The sequence below is a fragment of the Acartia tonsa genome, chromosome 5 (assembly GCF_053477335.1).
Source record: "Acartia tonsa isolate MP-2025a chromosome 5, ASM5347733v1, whole genome shotgun sequence".
Classification (NCBI taxonomy): domain Eukaryota; kingdom Metazoa; phylum Arthropoda; class Copepoda; order Calanoida; family Acartiidae; genus Acartia; species Acartia tonsa.
The window spans coordinates 31,764,371-31,784,103 of NC_137264.1; the positions used below are offsets into that span (position 1 = coordinate 31,764,371).

General features: G+C 32.6%; 1 protein-coding gene and 2 long non-coding RNA genes across 3 annotated transcripts in view; 2 read left to right on the forward strand and 1 right to left on the reverse strand.

Moving 5' to 3' along the window:
- LOC145319287 (uncharacterized) overlaps positions 1 to 17,873 on the forward strand; it is a 28,166-nt gene extending 10,293 nt beyond the window's left edge. Inside the window, exons 6-7 of the mRNA XM_080161330.1 lie at positions 17,134 to 17,228; positions 17,720 to 17,873. Of these exons, the coding sequence (XP_080017456.1) occupies positions 17,134 to 17,228; positions 17,720 to 17,824 (200 nt within the window). The 3' untranslated portion in view covers positions 17,825 to 17,873. The remainder of the gene's footprint in view (positions 1 to 17,133; positions 17,229 to 17,719) is intronic.
- On the forward strand, positions 2,166 to 3,608 carry LOC145319275 (uncharacterized). The gene is made up of 2 exons (XR_013879800.1): positions 2,166 to 2,239; positions 3,443 to 3,608. It is a non-coding gene; the product is annotated as an uncharacterized LOC145319275 (long non-coding RNA).
- On the reverse strand, positions 8,993 to 12,880 carry LOC145319288 (uncharacterized). The gene is made up of 3 exons (XR_013879801.1): positions 12,798 to 12,880; positions 11,374 to 11,454; positions 8,993 to 9,129 (listed from the first exon to the last, which is right to left on the reverse strand). It is a non-coding gene; the product is annotated as an uncharacterized LOC145319288 (long non-coding RNA).
- Positions 17,874 to 19,733: the final 1,860 nt, after the last annotated feature.

Sequence of the window (19,733 nt, forward strand, 5' to 3'; positions counted from 1 at the left end):
ATTCTTTGCCTAATAAATTGAGCAAAACGAGCAAATTTTTCAAAAATCCAGCTTAAACTTAATTCTTGTTTCCTTAAAGCCCCTTGGCCGTTGCAGAGGGGTGTATCAGAGGGGTTTGAACCCATGTCAAGGGGGGGGGGGGTGTACGGTGGTAGACATCTTCCGCACGCCTCTGTTCTTAAGAAATTCTTGTTTATTGAATATTAAATTGTGTTGTATTAATAAGTAAGTTGCGCAACTTTATACAGTTAGGGTAAGTAGTTATAAATATAATTCAATATCATGTAAACACTGTGCTATCGATTTGTAATTATCTATTTGACTGTAGTTATGATAGATAAACATTCGTGGCTGGCATTATATCAACATACAATATTTAGAACCAGCAGGTACGCCCCTAGAGGCTACTAATGGCACTTGATGAAGGACAGGTAGGAGCAAGTCAATCCTTCAATTCCATTTTAGTTTTGGAAAAAAAGGGCTAAAATTGGGTGTGGGGGATGATTTTCAGAGTCGATGGGAGGTTGGAGGTGTCTTTCTCCAAATAATTTCAAAATCTCTGCTTCTAAGAGAAGCTTCATAATAAAGGAGAACTATAACCCCCTCTCCCCCCCCCCCCCAATAAAAATTGCCGTTTTTGCATAATAACCACAAAATTTTTTTAATTCCCTATATCTTTCTTTTTTAAAGGGAGTGTGAACCAGAAATTTTCTGTTAATATATGTATAGAAGAGTGTTTTTGAAACAACATTAGATAAAAAAATTATCTGAAAGTTCCTTGTATAAGAAAATATTGACTTTTTAAACCCGGAAAAACCTTGTTGGGGAAGGGAAGAAAATTTTTTTGAGCAGCTGAGACTACATTTTTACTGTTTAAATCTATTTTCAATAACATTTTGGATGTAAAATATAGTTTAAAAGTTTTCCTAACAGTGTCTAATTAGTTAGGTTATATTGAATTTTTATTTTACTATTGTGTTACTGTGTAATTGTCAAAAAATGAAGTATTTTAAAATGGAAATTATCTGTATAATGTCTGGTTTAGGATAGCACTGCCATCTCGTTCCTTACATGAATTTAATGATTGGACAAATGACTCCTGGGTATTTTTTTCCGTTTTTCATTTTAGTTACTTATCATAGTTTAAAACAAAAAAAGTCTTTTTTGATAGTCTTATAATGTTGTAATTATATTTATCGCAAAATAGTTTGAAAAAAATTAATAATTATATATGTTTTTTACAAATACTCATTTGGGTATGGGTTAAAAATTACGACTAATATTTTGTCCATCTTCCTCTAAGGAAGAATTTACAACAGCTGTTTTTTGTTATTATTTTGTATCAGTCAAATCTAAGATTGGAAAAAAATATTTTCATATATTTCCGAGTTTGTTTCATATTTTTAATTGATTAAGCGTAGCATTTCTAATATGATCATTCCTTGAATTAAGTTAAGTCCACTTAAATTATGATGATTTTTTATGTTTTATGATGAGATTATGTTGTACGTACTTATAGCTGTGTGCCTAGTCTGCATAGGCGAAATAAAGCATAACCCACACAGACCAGCAATAACTTTTGCTTAAACCAAAATAAACTTAATACTTTACATTACAGACTAGCAGCTACGCCCCTGGAGCCTCGATAGGCACATGAGGTGGGATGGGGAAATCAACCTTCCCCCAATCTATAATTTTGATTTTCAAAAGAAATAATAATTTTCCTCAGGGCAGTTTATCTTCAGAGGGTGTTTGTAACCTCCTAACGTACCATTAGTTATAAACCTTACCAGGATATATAAGATCAAAGCTACATTGTAAAGTATAACCATATCGGTTTAGAGGTTAACGAGATCCTTAGTCAAACAGATAAGACATCCTACTAATTTCATGTAAGGATAATATATTTATTCTTTTCACTTTGAATTTTGATTTCTTGGATAATTAGACATAAGGGTATAAGCGAATCATCTCTGAAATTAAGTCTTAAAATGTAAATATGTACTGTACACATTAATCATTTTGATAATTTTACACCTATTTACACAATATTTGTCGTAAATCATACTTATCTATTCGTGATATTTGGTTTCACCTTTTTATTATTAAAGGTATGCCCCTTACTTTTGCCTATCAAATGTGCTATAATTTGTTTAATTTTATTTATTAAATTTTCAGAAATTAAAAATATGATAACATCTAAGTTGAACCACCTCCGTATTTCTTCAATTTGTGAAAGGTAAATATTTGATACAGATTTAGCTGAAAGTAAAAGCACGTCCGCTAGTGGTACTCTCCCCAAAAATACTTATAAACCTTCCCGGAACCTATAAGAGGCTACCCTGTTAAGGAGAAACTGATCGGTTCAGCGGTTAGCGAGCTCCTTTGGCGCAGACAAACAAACAATCATCATGTTAGTTTATTATAAAAGGATCATGTTTAAAATGAATTAACATCACCTTTTAATTATTGGCGTGCACAGGGTTTTACCAAGGGGTTCGTGAAGCGCAATTGAAAATTTGACTCCGTCTCATACATAAATTGATGAGGCTGTATAACAGACAACAAACTGGTGTATTTTTAGTGTCAAGGGGGTGGCCCAGGCCCCCCCCCCCAATATGTCCATCCACCCACTCAAAAATCCTCAAAAGTGTCCTTGAATTGAAAAATTGCGAATTGCGCAATTTTTTTACATTTCGTGGGGTGTATCCACACCACTTAATTTTGCCAGGTGGGAAACAACCCCGTTTTGCAAGCCTGTGATTTTATTGAAACAAGGATGACAACATCCATAAAAGCGAAGCTATGAAACGGTATGGCAGACAAACATTATCTCTTGTAGAGTGTAAGAACTGAATATACACAAATTTTAATATATAAGTTTTGACAAAATTATACTAAAATATGTCACATAACTTTTTAAGTACAGAATTCTGTTTATTTAAGGACATACTGACATTTTTAAGACTTGATTATAGATATCAAAATATTGTACCTTATTGTAATAGGAATCAGTAATCCAAAAATCAGATCAATCGGATGATTTTATTACATAAAAAAAATTTTATGAAAAAGTAAAAAATCAACATGTTTAAATGGACGTACGGACATTCTGGTAACGACTATAGAGTTGCTACGCTTACTAAATCGTACCTATCTACTACAGGAATCATCATGCAAAGTTTGAAATTAATAGAAAATTCTAACATGCCTAAATTAACGAAAAAAGCTATCCGTTCCGGACAGACTGACTGACTGACAGATGGACGGACGGACTGACCGACCCTAATTATAGAAAAGCTTCGCTTTAAAAAAGAATAATTAAGGAGTAGATAAACTTTTGAATTAAATACATGTTGGCCTTCAAAATTAAATCAGCCCAAACTTTACATTTACATTGTCTTCAAACATTTATCTAATAAAATAATATTTTTTTGTTTAGACGACGTGGACAGTGATATCTAGACAAACTGAAGCTGATGATTCAAAATCAGTTAATAAGAAACATGTTCAATGGTTCAATTATAACAATCTCAATTTTATATTAGTACTTTTTTCTGTTCAATGATGACAACTCGAGGGGGAAGTTATTAGTGTTACTTCTGAAACACAAACTTATTCAGCTTACATTCTTGGTATCAAATACGATTGCACGCCTCCGCTATTGGAAAGTTTTTTTTTCTGTTGTCATTAAATCCACATATATGACTAAAAGTGGACTTTTCACGAACAAGAGGCAGTAATTTTAAAGCTTCTTTTTAATATATACATTTAGTTACATTTATGAAAAAAGCATGACAACAATCATAAAAGCTAATAGACCTATAAAGCTGCTGGTGATGATTATAGAGTTGCTACGCATTCTAAAACATACCTAACAGTAACAGATATTTAATTACCCGTGACCGTGGCGCAATACTTAACACATACACTCATCGTCAGAGAGGTAAAAGGTTATATTCTCAGCTTAACATCCCTTCATAGTTAAAGACGTTAAAAATGGTTCCTACTGCTGCTATGTCAGGTGCGCGAAATAAATAGTTAGAGTAGGGGGAATGCCTTGGCCCAAAACAGGCGCAACTCATTACCATGCACAGTTAGGTTTTACTAGCCTTCACACCTCAGTTATGACGCAGAGTATTAAAGGTGCATGAGAGGTATAGAAACCGAAGCGACACCAAGACCCCTTGAGGTCATAAACAGATATTATTATGACAATTTTATGACTATTTTAACATGCCTAAATAAACAATCGGACTTACCATTATTGTAGAAGAGTTTCGTTTTTAAAAATAATTTGAAACTACAGTTACTAATACAAGCCTATATTTTGTGATGTTTTTGTATTTATATTCGTTTATATTATTTTCATAAAACATTAGTCCAGTCCACATTTTTTTTTCATTCATTTAACTAACATCACTTTGTTTGCTTCTTGCAATGTATTTGTACAGGTATATAAGTACAGTCCTCTTTCTAGTAAATATTTCGATAATAAAATTTATTAAAGTCTAGAAACAATAGAAATATTTCCAATCTAAATATTTGTTAAATACACTTTATGAAAAGATATAATTTCATAAAATTTCCATGGATTATATCTTTCTTTTAATTTTACCTAGAATATCATGGAATGACTCCTTTAAATATTATGAAAGACAGCTGTAATTATGGACCTTGTTTGCATTTTATTTTTTGTAAAACTGTTATATATGTATGTACTAGCGGCTTCATTCCTAGCCTCTAGGGGCTTTGCCCCAAGACGTTTGATCAAACCAATTTTTTTGTATTTTAGATTTAAAAGAAAAATTTAATAAAAAAATTCTTTGTCGGGGGGGGGGGGGGGGGGGGGGTGGTCGACCCCACTATTTTAGTTTTAGTTTTAAAAAGAAATTTTTTTTTGGTGGGGTTGGGAGTGTCCCACCCCCCATTCCCGGGTCCTATGAGAAGCTACCCTGTAAAGGAGAACCCGATTGGTTCAGCAGTTAGCAAGATCCTTCGCTACAAACAAACAGACAGACTTTGTATTATAGACTAGCGGCTACGCCCCTAGAGGCCTCTAGTGGCACTTTAAATGTTTTTGTTTGCTATGATAATTCTTTAGTACGATACCTCTTTATTTTACGTTGAAGTCTCCCGTATTTAACAAAAATTTTCGATTTTTTTGTCATTTCTCTTGGGAGGGTGGTGGTACCCTCCCCCAAAATAGTTATAAACCTTCCCGGGAACCATGAGAATCTACCCTGTTAAGGAGAACCCGATCGGTTCAGCGGTTAGCGAGATCCTTCGCTACAAACAAACAGACAAACAGACAGACATCGTTCTACTTTGTATTATAGATAACTATAATACAAAGTAGTCTATAACAGTTAGGGAGTTGAATCCATTTTTATAGAAGCAGAAATATAATCTATGATTATGGTTTGGACCCTCTAAAACTGTAATCTACCTTTCCACTTTCCCCTCTCTTGGTGAAGATATCTTCAACGTCGATACGATTTTTGAAATGTAAGATTCTACTTTCCCTTCTCTTGGTGAAGATATCTTCAACGCCGATACGATTTTTGAAATGTAAGATTCTACTTTCCCCTCTCTTGGTAAAGATATCCTCAACGCCGATACGATTTTTGAAATTTAAGATTCCACTTTTGCCTCTCTTGGTGAAGATATCTTCAACAAGAGAGACAAAAGTGGAATCTTATATTTCAAAAATTGTATCGGCGTTGAAGATATCTTTACCAAGAGAGGGGAAAGTGGAAGGGTAGATTACAGTTTTAGAGGGTCCAAACCATAATCATAGATTATATTTCTGCTTCTATAAAAATGGATTCAACTCCCTAACTGTATAATACAAAGTAGAACGAAGTCTGTCTGTTTGTTCGTTTGTCTGTTTGTAGCGAAGGAACTCGCTAACCGCTGAACCGATCGGGTTCTCCTTTACAGGGTAACGTCTTATAGGTCCTGGTAAGGTTTAAAACTATTTTCTTGGGAGGTGGGACACCCCCAACCCCCCCAAAAAGTTAAAAATACCCCTCCCCCCAAAATAAAAAAAAATTTCTTTTTAAAACTAAAATTAAAATAGTAAGGTCGACTTCCCTCCCCCCCCACAAAGAAAATTTTATTTTTAGATTTAATTTTTAAAATCTAAATTACGTAAAATTGGTTTGATCAAATCTCTTGGGGCAAAGCCCCCTAGAGGCTAGGGGCGAAGCGACTATTAATAATATACATCAATTTATTTATATCTATTAATAAAGTATATTTTAGAAAAGAATTTCTTGATCCATACATTCTATAAATCCATCGAGTTTAATTTGTTAGATAAGATTTAACATATCTAACTTCGAAATTATTAGATGTTGAAAATAAGGATGACACCATCTATAAGTAGCAAAGTAAAAAAATAAAAAATGTAATAACATCTTTATGAGCATGACAAAACTTGTGCCATTGGAATCTTTACTGAAAATGTCACCTGTCTATCTCCAGTAGCAGCCAAGATGAACACAAATACCCCATAGCAATATGGACTGACTAACAGAGAATTATAGAGTAGCTTCGCTACAAATAAAATCAAATACTAATAATAACCCGACACGTAACCACAAAATGCTTCAAAAAGGTAAAAAAAAGTAACTAAAATGACTACCTAGTTTTTATGAAAACTAGCGCCCGTTTGAAATGAAACAAGGATGACAACATCCATAAAAGCCAAGCTCTGAATTGGTAGGATTAACATTAACAGAGTGTCAGAACAGAATATAAATAATTAATGTCTAATCAAAATTTTAAGTTGAGGGAGGGGGGGTAGAATTAGTGACTCGTGCCACAACATACCAGCAATTTTATTTTGGGTGCTACTCCCTTAGTTTTAGAGATAATTGGGTAAAATCTTTTTGGTTGTGTCTCCAATTACCCCAAGTTTTGGTATCTAACTTAAAAAAATGCCGTTCACTGCCATCTTCTGCCGTCGTTAAAAAATTTGTTATTGCATTTCTCGCCGAATTAGGCAATTTGGAAACATATGAGACCATGTTATTTTTTTCAAATTCTCTGTTATCAAGGAATATCTTAAATTCAGTGCTTCTCCTGTGCTTTTAAAGATATAGAAACAAAATCTTTTGAGTTTTTAGGTTAGTATAGTCAGTAAAAAATATTTGAATAGAAAATGGCGGCAGTACCGCTTCTGCCATCTACTGGTGTTTTCCGCCGCCACCAAAAAATTGTTTAAAAATTGCTTAAGTAAAGGACATACTTACATTTTTAGGACTTATTTATAGAGATGCTTCGCTTATAACATTATACCTTCTTGTGACATACATAAGTTTTGTCAAAAAAGGTTAATAATTAATATGTTTTAATGGACGTACATACATTCAGGTGACGAATTTCGAGTTGCTACGCTTTTTAAATCGTACCTTACTATTTTAGGACTCATAATTTGAAATTAATAGAGTAATTCTATCATGTTAAAATTAACGAAATGAGCTCTTATTTATTATAAAAGCTTGGAAAATATTCTAAAACTTAAGGTCTAAACAAGTTTAATCCTTTTATATAAAGTAGTAAGCGTTTTTTGTCTGTCCCGAAGGATCTTGCTAACCGCTGAACCGATATTGTTCTCCTTTACAGTGAAGCTTCTTATAGGTCCTGGGAAGGTTTTAAACTATTCTTCGGAAGTTTTTCCTACCCCCCCCCCCAAAATAAAAATATTTTTTTACTCTTTTGAAACTTAAATTTTAAATGGGATGAGGTCGACTTTTCCCCCTTTTACCTTAAGTGCCCCTAGAAGCTTTTAGGGGCGTAGCCGCTAGTATCAATATAAAGCAACCTTGCACCCTAAAATGACCTCTAGGTTAATATATAAACAAGGATGATAAAATCTATAAGGTGAAGCTCTGAAATGTAGAACAGACCATCAATAACACAATAACAGTGTCAGAACTGAATAAGCATTATATTCATGCATAAGTATAACTAAAATGTAAGTAATTGTTATGATTCGCTTTTATCATTGTACTTTGTTGTAATAGAAATCAGTATTTTAAAATTATATAATTTTAACTTTGAAAAATTTGTTATCAAAAAAGTAAAAAATCAGCACGTTTCAAATGGACCTACGGTTTTTTCTGGCAACGATTAGAGTTGATGTGCTTTCAAAGTTTTATCTGACTGTTTTAAGAATCATCCTGCAAAGTTTGAAATCGATAGGACAATTATAACCTGTTTAAATTAACGAGCTAACCATTACAGACGGACGGGCGAACTGACCCTAAAAAAGAAAAAGCTTCGCTTTTAACAACTAACCAAAACACATTTCTATCTGTCCCTGATATTTAATAGAAGCTGAGAAAAACAATTCTAGCCAAATTTTAATCTCCATTTTTAATTTTCCTCTGACATATTTTTTTATTATAGTTTATAGTAGCATCGCTACTAAAAAGCTAACCCTTGTACTAGTAAATATTATGAAAACAAGGATGACAACATCCATAAAAGCGAAGCACTGAAACGGTAGGACAAATGGAAATTAACACCTGTATAGTGTCAGAACTGGATATTCAGAATAGAAATGTAAAATTGTAAGTAAATTTGTTGAATAACTGCTTGATACAGGATAATGTTTGTGGACATACTTACATTTTTACGACTTGATTATAGAGTTGCTTAGCTTATAATATTGTACTTTGTTATACCAGGAATCACTATACAAAAAAAATCAGATCAATCGGATAATTAAAACAGATAAAAAATTGTTATTAAATAAGTAAAAAAATCAACATGTTTAAAATAGACCTACAGACATTCTGATAATAATTATAGAGTTGCTACGCTTTCAAAATCGTACCTGACTACTACAGGAATCACAATGCAAAGTTTGAAATCGATAGGAATTCTAACATGTCTAAATTAACAAAAAAGTTATCCGTTCGGGATGGACGTGCGGACCAACCCTAATTATAGAAAAGCTTCGCTATTAAAAAAGTCTATCCTTTGAGAATGTTTATATTTAAAATTTAACTAGAACTAGTTAATACATTCACATTTTTAAAAATACAAACAGATCAAGAAATCTTTGTTTATTTGATATTCAGGTTTTCTTGCATTCTCGACGAATTTCTTTAACACCTGAAAAATAAAATAAAAATTAATAAAGAACATTTTTGTATCTGTAGTTTATATTTTACTCGAGAACCCTTATAGCTTGAGTGAGCTAATTTCGGATTAAAGCTTCTGTAGGGACAAAGTTACTTTTAAGAATATCGGTGACCGCCACTCCCGCCAAAAATCGCCTCCCCCCAAACCCCCCCCCCCCAAAAAAAAAAATGGTTAACTGCCGATAGTTTTGATTCAAAGAAAATATTTTTGTCATGTTTATGTAAATTCCATTAAAAAAGTAACAGGCTGTATGTCTGTGTCTATGTACTGAAGAATCTTGCTTAGATAACTTTTTTACTACAACCATCCTTAGAGAAATCGCCCTTAGAAATAATTATCCACCCCTCTAGTGAAGCTACTTATATGTCTACTACTTACTTCGTAAGGGCGGGATTATCCTTCGATGTATAAGTGATCATTTAGAGAATCCAGAGTATCATCTCCGTTAATGGGATGCAATACTAACTAGGGTTGGGCCGGATACTTTTTTGGCCGGATACCGGATATTTGGCTGATTTCAAATGCCGGATATCCGGTAACCGGCCGGATATCCGGCAAATATCCGGTTATCCCGCCAAATTACCGGATATTCGGCCGGATAACCGGCCAAATTACCAGATATTAAAGTAGTAAAAAAAATTTCTTCAGAAATCTTATATAAATTTACATAAAGTTAAACTTATTCAGAAAAAATGTTCTTCTAGCTTCAATAATAAGAACATTATAGCCATTTAAGATTTTAAAAAGCAGAGATTTTTGGTGTAAAGTATAAAAAATTATAGAGCCGGATATCCGGCCGGATAGTTTCAATATCCGGTATCTGGCCGGATATTGAAAATGGCCGGATATCCGGCCCAACCCTAATACTAACACCCAAGGATATTAGGTTTAGTAACATACATCAGACAAAACCCTTTGATTGCACAACCTAACTGTGCATGGTAATAGGCTTTGCTGTTTTTGGGCCAAGGCAATCCCCCTACTCTAACTATTAATGTTGTGCATCTGACATAGTAGCAGTAGGAAACATTTTTAGCATCTTGTCATGTCGCGGTGTCGGGCAGAGATTCGAACCTATCACCTTCCGTACGACGGGCGGATGCGCTGCTTGTTGAGCCATGGTCGTGTAAAAGTCTAATAAAAGTTTAGAACTCAATATCTATAATACAAAGTAGAATGATGTCTGTCCGTCCGTCTGTCTGTCTGTCCCTTAAGATCTCCATAACTACTTAATCGATCGGATTCTACTCTTCAGGGAATATACCTACTGGTCCTGGGGTGGTTTTAGGCTATTTTCTTAGGAAGTGGGACACCCCTAACCCCCCAAAACAAAAAATCCCCCCACCAATTTTTTCTTTTAATTATTTAAAATAGTGGTGGAGTGGGGGCTCTCTAGGTAATAAAAGATGTAATTATACCTCTTGGGGCAAAGCCCCTATAGGCTAGGGGCAAAGCCGCTAGTAAAAAATAAAATGCAAAAACAATTATTTGATTAGGATAAGGGGAAGTCCCAAGAAATCAGCATTTAAACAAAAAAAATTATTGATTTGAATATTTTTTTCATCTAGAGGCCTCTAAGTGCATTTGAGGAAGGAAAGGAGAAGTCCAAAATTTAAAAAAGAATATTTATTTACTGCATCGTATTATATATAGTTTTCCGTCGATATTAAAATAAAAACTTAGTTAGTTTTGTTGAGTTAATAATACTAAAAGTAATCTTATGATTTTTATTGTAATATTTGTGGAAAATTGTCTATAATAATACGTTGCTATACATAATTTCTAATCTAGTGGAGATTATTTGGTTTCGAAGCCATACTTTTTTTCATAAAAATATTTAGGTTGGGTGAGGTCGTTTATTATGTTTCACTTGTAAGGGTGGAAGTGCCCTCTCTCAAAATAGTTATTTACCTTCAATGGAACTTTGATACAAAAGCTCCACTATAAAGAAGAACCATATTGGTTCATTGGTTAGCAAGATTCTTTGCTGAACACACAGACAACAATTTTTTCGATCTTCCTTTTACTAACAACAGAACTGATTAAAATCTCCATTTTGAGTAAGATAAAAAACATTTTGAGCCAAACTTATAGTTAGATAATGTCAGTTTAAACAGCATATAACCTAACTAATTTTCAATTTTCTTACCAGCCAATAAAATGTGTTACTCGAAGATCATCCCTATTTAATTCTCTCTGTTAAAACAAAATTACCTGTAAGAGTTACGAAGCTGCCATGAAGCAAATTTCGGGGAAACAATTATAATTCTTGCCTGGCACCTTCTATTCACAGTTCTAAATATTTAGAAAATTTAATTGATGGTTAAAGGATGAATTTCTTTACTTACTCCCTAATGAGTCCCTATCCCCCCCCCTCCCCAGCCCTTAAAGAGTTTTTTTTTAAAACAAAAGTATTTCTTAAATTAATCAATCACGTGAGGTAAGGGTGGGGGGGGGGGGGAGGAGAACGCCCCCATCATTAAAGTTGCTGAAATAGGGGATAGGAAAGGAGGTAATCTCTTCCCCCCCTCAAAAAATGGATCATGGAAAGAAAACGAAGTTTCATCGTATTTTCACAATAGCTTTTGAAAGGTTATTTTAGGTTAGGTTAAATATGTGATAATGATTGTCCCACAGGGTTAGAAAATATGCCCCGCTGGGGCTAGAAATAAGAGGACGGCTACTATGAATATACGACGAAACCCGAAACTTCATTTTCTTTCCATGATTAAAAAAAAATAAGTATTAAGAACTCGTCAAATGCCCTATCTTTTAGTGTTATTTAAGGGGGGGGGGGTTATGCAGCCATCTCGTAATCAATGTATAAATGGCACATAGAATTCGAATTTCTATCTGAAATTCTGCATGAGTAATCCTTGGTAGGTAATTTTCCTTAAATTGAACAAAAAGTTGAAAAAGTAACGGCTAACGGCCCTGCCGTTCAGCCGTTTTTTGGCTATTTTTGGGGCAAATCTGTCATAAATTACATAGGAATCAACTTTTTGAAACATATTTTTACGTTAAATCATGTGAAATGATACAAAACAACTATTTTTAGATTTCAAGTACCAGCAACTACCGGCCCTAACCGTTTGAAAACGTTTTGGAGCGGCAAAGAGTATTATATGGAGATAGGTTTCGTGATAAATTTGCCTTGAAAATAGCCAAAAATTGCTAAACGGCTAAGCTGCCAGCCGTCAGTTGTTACTTTTCCAACTTTTTGTTCAATTTAGGGAAAATAGACCTAACAAGGACTACTCATGCAAAATTTCAGATCGAAATTCGAATTCTAAGTGCCATTTACACATTGATTACAAGATGGTTGCTTTACCCCCCCCCCCCCCCCTCCCCCGCGGCCGCCATCCCTAGAGCAGTTAACAAAATAATATTATTTCTCATATTTATTCGAATCCGGCGGATAGGAACCGGTTCTCATCCATACGAGAAAACTATGTCTAGCATCAATTATATCCAGCTTTCTACGAATATAAAAATGTACAACCATAAGATTAAAACAATTTTTTAGTCGGTGCCTTCGGCACCTCGGGGCAAAAAAACTGGTTTTAATATTATAATTGTACATTCTATATCCGCGGAAAGCGGTTTATAATACGATGAAAGAAAAAACTATTCCTTACTTAAAGCTTAACTAGCGAAGAAGCTGAAATAGTCAACATATCCGAGTAATTTCTGCATTTTGTCTGAAAATTATGTAATATGTATTATGTAACCCATCGTCGGCGCTGGTAGCATTAGTGTACTAACAATATAAAAACCACGTCCAACTGAAATTCATCTGGATAAAAACCAGTTGGATATGCATAAAATTTTACCCCACATGATATTAAGTAAATTTGAATGCCTAAATTTGTGCCAATTAAAACCTCGGGAATGGCATAGACGTAAAAATCACGGCGCAATTAATATAATAACTATGTACGTTGAACGTTCTACTATATTACTAGTTTTGCCTACATTGAAAATCTTTCATAAACAAACGTGATGTTTATTTAAATTTATGTAATTTTCCAATCAGCTGTTTATATTTTCTGCTTCAAAATAATGGAGGGGAAGTAATGAAAAAAGGGAAGAGTGTAAATACTAGACTAACCTATTCCGAACCTAGAAAAGAGTTAATATATGTGTCACAGTAGAATTGTGGTGTCAATTTTGTTATGTAATTTTAATGGCTGATTTGAATTTCCAAAAAGAACATGACTTATTTCATCAATTTCTCTGTGCCTGGTTCATATTTTAATGAATAATTTACATCTACAGATAGCTTAACGGTTAGGAAAAGTCAAGAACTATGTGAAAAAGTTTAATTTTAGCTATAATGAGAGAAAAAAGCAATTTAATGCACATTTTATATAATACGGAAAATTTCTTCCTTTCCCCGTACCTTATAAAAATCGGCGGAAAAAGCCGTTTTTTAAGCAAACAAAAGCGCGTTTTGCTCTATCTGTGAGATATTATGAATGAGATTATGTTAAGATTTTATATTAAGATGAGAAAAATTCTCGTTCACAGTCCCTTTAATGTTGATTTAAAAAAACCACAAATTATTGAGGTACACCGACAAACCTCCTACTGCGACACACGTCCTAACCCTCATAATGCGACAAACATCCTAATGCGACAAACCTCCTAAAGGGACAAACGTCCTAAAGCGACATCTCTTTAGTAAAACGTCCTAAAAAGTTTTAAAATTATGAAATTAAAAAATCTTCCAATTTTAAGGACAAAATCCTCTAATTGTAAAAATATTTAACAATATAAAATTCAAAATGGCGATAAAACACAGGGAAATTATTTTTTAACTGAAATTTAGTTTTTAAATAACTTTAACTATAGGCTAAAGAAGGCGTATCAACTTTTTCACTTTTTATTTAAGATAGCTAGCCGGCTCTTTAGGTAAGTAGTAGATGTAAAAATTTTTATAGAATTCAGATATGCAATAGGGTGGGCCCATTTCACCCTTTTTTTAGATTTTACTGTTATCATAAGTTGTGGAAGTCATATATATGTATGATAAGCCCCATTCAAGTTTCAAAAGTGACTTGGCTCTTATGGCTGACGGCGCGCGGGGGGTATAAATAGTACCCACCCCCTTATAAAACCAAAAATTTAAATTCCTTCAAACACAGGCATGTTGCATATCAAAATGACCGTACTGATTACGAATCTGAAAACCGTTTTGAAAAATATTGCTCCTAGTTTGAATAAGATCTCATTAAGTACCTAAAAACAGCTGATTTTGTCAAAATTGTTCATTTTAGTAGGTTATTTGAAAATCATTTCAGACTGAATCAATATTTTTCAAAACAAATTTCAGATCTGTAATCAGCATTTCAATGCGGTCATTTTGATATGCAACATGCCTGTGTTTGAAGGAATTTCAATTTTTGGTTTTATAAGGGGGCGGGCAAATTTTATACCCCCCGCGCGCCCGTTGTTTTTGGATTAAAAAACCTCTTTCAAGATTACAGGGTTTTATATTGGCCCAGAAACCCTTGCAAATGTCTACTAATGTGAAATTCCAAAATCGACCCACCCTAATATGCAATCGTTTTTTTTGTAGACCTCTTATTTTTTAAGTAATTTAAATTTTTAAAAAAAATAATTAAGTCGGTTTTAAGGTACTAAAACGCAACAAAATAAAAGGAGAAAATGGCCAGTATGAACAAAAATAGTAAGATCTTTAATTTGACACCTTACTTTTAAAATTCTGTTGAGTAATTATTGAAGAAATCAATTTTTTTAACTTTGGTTTGATCAAAACTTTGAAGTAAAATATAATCTCCCACAGGCATAAAAAATATGGGTTCATATATACCTTTAGAATCAGAAAAATATTACGAATTCATTGTAAGCAAAATTGAAAAAAGTAAAAAAATAAAAATAATAAAAATGGCCTAACATATTATTTTTTACAGGTAACACTTAATTGTAACTATTAAACTAGCCAATCACAAGTCTCAAAAATTGACTAATCGGGAAGCTTAACCTCAAAACCTCAACCAATAGAATTGACAAAAAAAAAGGATAATGTTCATAGAATATATACAATAGATACTACAATGAAAATAGTGATACTTACATAACATGTAAAAAACAAAAAATTATGAACAAATATGCTTCAATCTGTTTATAAACTTCAAAACAATGCAGTTAAAAATGCTTTATTGTTTCTTGTGTTTAAAAAATATCTGTTACATTGTATGTATATTTATTTAGGTTTATTTCAAGTTTCAAGTTTTCAAGTTGTTCAACCCTTTAAAGCCGAAAATTATGATTCTTAAAATAAACTTATATTTTTTATTATAGTTTTATAAAACTTTTTCAATTTAGCTTACAATGGATTCATAATATTTTTCTGATTCTAAAGTTATATATGAACCCATATTTTTTATGCCTGTGGGAGATTATATTTTACTTCAAAGTTTTGATTAAACCGAGGTTAAAAAAATTGATTTTTTCAATAATTACTCAACATAATTTTAAAAGTAAGGTGTCAAATTAAAGATCTTACTATTTTTGTTCATACTGGCCATTTTCTTCTTTTATTTTGTTGCGTTTTAGTACCTTAAAACCGACTTAATTATTTTTTAAAAAAACTTAAATTACTTAAAAAATAAGAGGTCTACAAAAAAAACGATTGCATATCTGAATTCTATGAAAAATTTTACATCTACTACTTACTAAAAGAACCGGCTAGCTATCTTAAATAAAAAGTGAAAAAGTTGATACACCTTCTTTTAAAAATCTGTCCGACAGTTTTCTCAAAGTCTGTGTTGGCTATCAAACGGAATGGTTTCGATCCGATACAACCGTGCATTACAAAAATAGACCTTTAATTTTTTTTAATTAAAAAAAAAACATATAAACCTCTTATTTTAGATCTTTTTAAAAACAAATTTGGAAGATTGAGTTTTTAAAAAAAAATTTGGAGGTTTTACCTAAGAGATATCGCATTAGGACGTTTGACGTTTAGGAGGTTTGTCACAGTAGGACGTTTGTCAGTTTACCATTATTTATCTATGGCTATAATTTTACTTGTTATTATGAAGAAAATAAGTAAAATATTTTCTTTGAAGGAATAACAGATTTAATTAGTTCCGTTAAACATATAATGAAAGGAATGAGAGAGAAAAAATAAGGAATTAAAATAATATAAATCTATAATACAAAGTAGCTTGATGTCTGTCCGTCCGTCTGTCCGTCTGTCTGAAGCTTAAGATCTCGGTAACCACTGAACCAATTGGATTCTTCTCTTCAGGGTATATACCTATTGGTCCTGCGGTGGTTTTAAGCTATTTTCTTGGGGGGTGGGACACCCCCAACCCCCCCAAAAACAAAAAAATCCCCCCCCCCATTTTTTTTTTATTTTTTTTTTTTTACAAATTTTACGAATTTTTACGAATTTTACGAATTTTACGAATTTTACGAAATTTACGAATTTTACGAAATTTACGAAATTTACGAATTTTACGAATTTTGCGAAAATTTTGCAAAATGTTTTCCTGCTGGGTAGGTGCGAAAATTTGTGTTTCGTTCTGCTGGGTAAGTAATAGAAGATGTAATTATACCTCTTGGGGCAAAGCCCCTAGAGGCTAGGGGCGAAGCCACTAGTACTCAAATAAAGTAGTGAAATTTTTTATTTCCGTTAGGTTATCGTTAAAAACTGAATCGATTGAGCACACCATTTCAGGTCCAACATAGGTCCTAAGTAGGTTTTTTAGTCATTTCTTTAAAATAAAAATAAATGTTAATGTCAAACTTTCGGTATTTAAAGTTTGTAGAATCTAATATTATAAAGTAAAAGAAAATAATTTAGTCAATATGTTCTAAATTGTTTCGTAAATGGTGTGTACATAGTACAAGCATAATTTACACCCCAATGTGCAATTATTCATAACAACAGTTAAAATGTTATCGCTTAGATACTCATGGATATAACATTCACTGTTTTAGAGCCTTCTGGTTTAGTTGATCTGTTACATTCCTACGGGTACCAGGTTCATGTGTACACCATAAGGAACGACGACCTTCATGTTACGTATAATCAGGTATATAAAAATAGCTGAGCATATATCTATAAGACAAAGAAGACTTAGGTCTGTCTGTCCCCATGTAAATTTTACCCCCGGGGTAACAGTTTTTTGGGGTAATTCTTCATTTCTCTCTCCCAGTTAATATTTTGTACCTCCCCTCCTCAACAAAAAAATGAAAGCTTGGATGTCCTTGGTTGAAAAGCTATTGATCCATCTCAACCCAATGCTACTTTATCAAACTAACATTTTTTTACAGGCCAAATTTTTCAATATAGTTTACATTGTCAGTCGTCCTGGAAGGGAAATAATCAGATAATTATACATAAAAAGTCTATTTAAAAAATTTAATTAAATTTTTATTTGTTTTGTTTTTGGATCAAATAAATTGTAGGGATGCATCGCTTCTTTAAAAAGAAAGGGGGAGGGGGGTCCTTGATGTCAGATAAATACTTTTGCTTTCCTATCTTTCCCAATTCTTGACAAATTGATTAAAATTGATAATCCAGGACCCGTATGAGGAGTTAGATGAGCTGTACAACCAGAATATTGACGGATATTTCACTGATTATCCAGAATCATTAACCAAATTTCTTGATTGTAAATACGATTAAAATCAATTCTTAAATAAATAAAGAATAAAGAATACATAGCACCGAAAAACTTTACAGGTGTATCTTACAAAAAGAATTTTAGTTTTCAAAGCAAATTGTATCAAAATCTAATAGTTAACAAACAATTATTTTAAAGAATAGCCACACAACAACAATAAAAAAACTAATTTTTCATTATTCATATATTTAAAATACAATGTTTAACATTAAAATATTTAACATTTAAAACAACATTGTTTAAAACATTACAATTAATTTTATCACAATTTAAGATTTGTACATCTTAAAATTTACACAACTTATTAAGAATAGTTGCAAGAAATGTATTTATAATTATGAATTTCACAATCTAAGTACTTTTGAAAAATAATAATATAATTTCTCTAATGTATGAAACTTTGTAATTAGTCTTTTTTTTTATTTTAAATAATTAAGCACATTGCAAAATTGCAGGGACGGTCCAAGAGAGGAAAGGGTAAACTAAATTTTTTTTCTGTCCACACTCCCCTCCCCCCTCTTTCAAAGAGTTCAGGAGGTTTTTTTGACCCCCTGAGACGGGTTTTTAATTCAAAAAATGAAGAATACAAGGTCTTCGCCCCGCCTAATCATTCATTCCCCTTACCACCACCTCCCTTCTCCCTTTCCCTGTCATTTCAAGGGAGAAGGGGGGGGGGGTCGAATTTGATCCACTGACAAGAGTTCTTGGATTTATTGTAACTGGTTTCTACCCCATCCCTTATCCTCTACCCCACTTTTGCTTTCATTACAAAATTCTTCCATCCAAACTTAACAACGCTACTCAATAATGTAGCTTACCAAATTTACACATAAACTGACATTAAAATGCGAAATACATATCATTCATTATGAAAATAATATATCCAAGTGCGTCTGTCGATAAAAAGAGAAAAACGCAATCACTCATTCAGCTCTTTATTTTTAATTTTTTTAGTTTAAAACTATTGTACTCAGCTAACCATTGGCTGATTTAGGCTTTTAATTATATCCTGGCTGAGACAAATTTAGATCCGTTGACTAATCAAAAATCGGTTCAGTTAGAGGGATACCCAACGTCTCATTTTATTGCTACCCAAGTCTTATAACTACGTTGTAATAATATGTAACCACCTAAATTAAGTTTAGATAAATGTGTACTATATATATTTAAATCACGCCCCTACCGCGTGGGTTAGTTTGGCAATCCTTTGTCAACAACCGAAGGGGGGTGGGGGTAAGGGGAATGAGTGGGTGGGGGGAAGACCTTGTATCTTCATCTTTTGAATTAAAAACTCGTATCTGGGGTTAAAAAGAATTTATTATCTATTTCTCGTTAAATGCACTTCGTGAAACTATTCCTTACATATATTTTTTAACCCAGCGCGGTGTTTATCATAAAAATAGGACTGAATAAATTCTGACAATTTAATTTAAAGATATGAAATTCTATTCAGAATTGTATTTTTGTGAAAAAAAATTACATTTTTATTACATTTTTTTGACAAAAACAGGTACAGTGTTTTTTTAAGTAGCTACTGTATAAGTTATTTTGTCATTCATTATGTCAACATTTATCCTTATATGGACGTTTTGCTGTACATAAGATAACATAGCCTAAAAGAATTTCAAAACTTTCAAAATTATAATCATTTATGGGGGGGGGGGGGTTAAGTTCATTGAAAAGGAAAAATGAAATATAAATTAGAAATCTCTCAATAATGTTTTGTAAATTTTGCCTGCTACAAATGGAATTGTCCATCCTTGTATATTTTTACTTTCCTATCACGTTGTTGGCCATGAATGAAAATAAAATTTATTTTTTGTAAACTTTTCACAATTATTCGATTTGGGACAGTTTCATACATTCTTAGGGCACAATAAAAGTATTATTCGAAGCATCATTTTTGCAGAA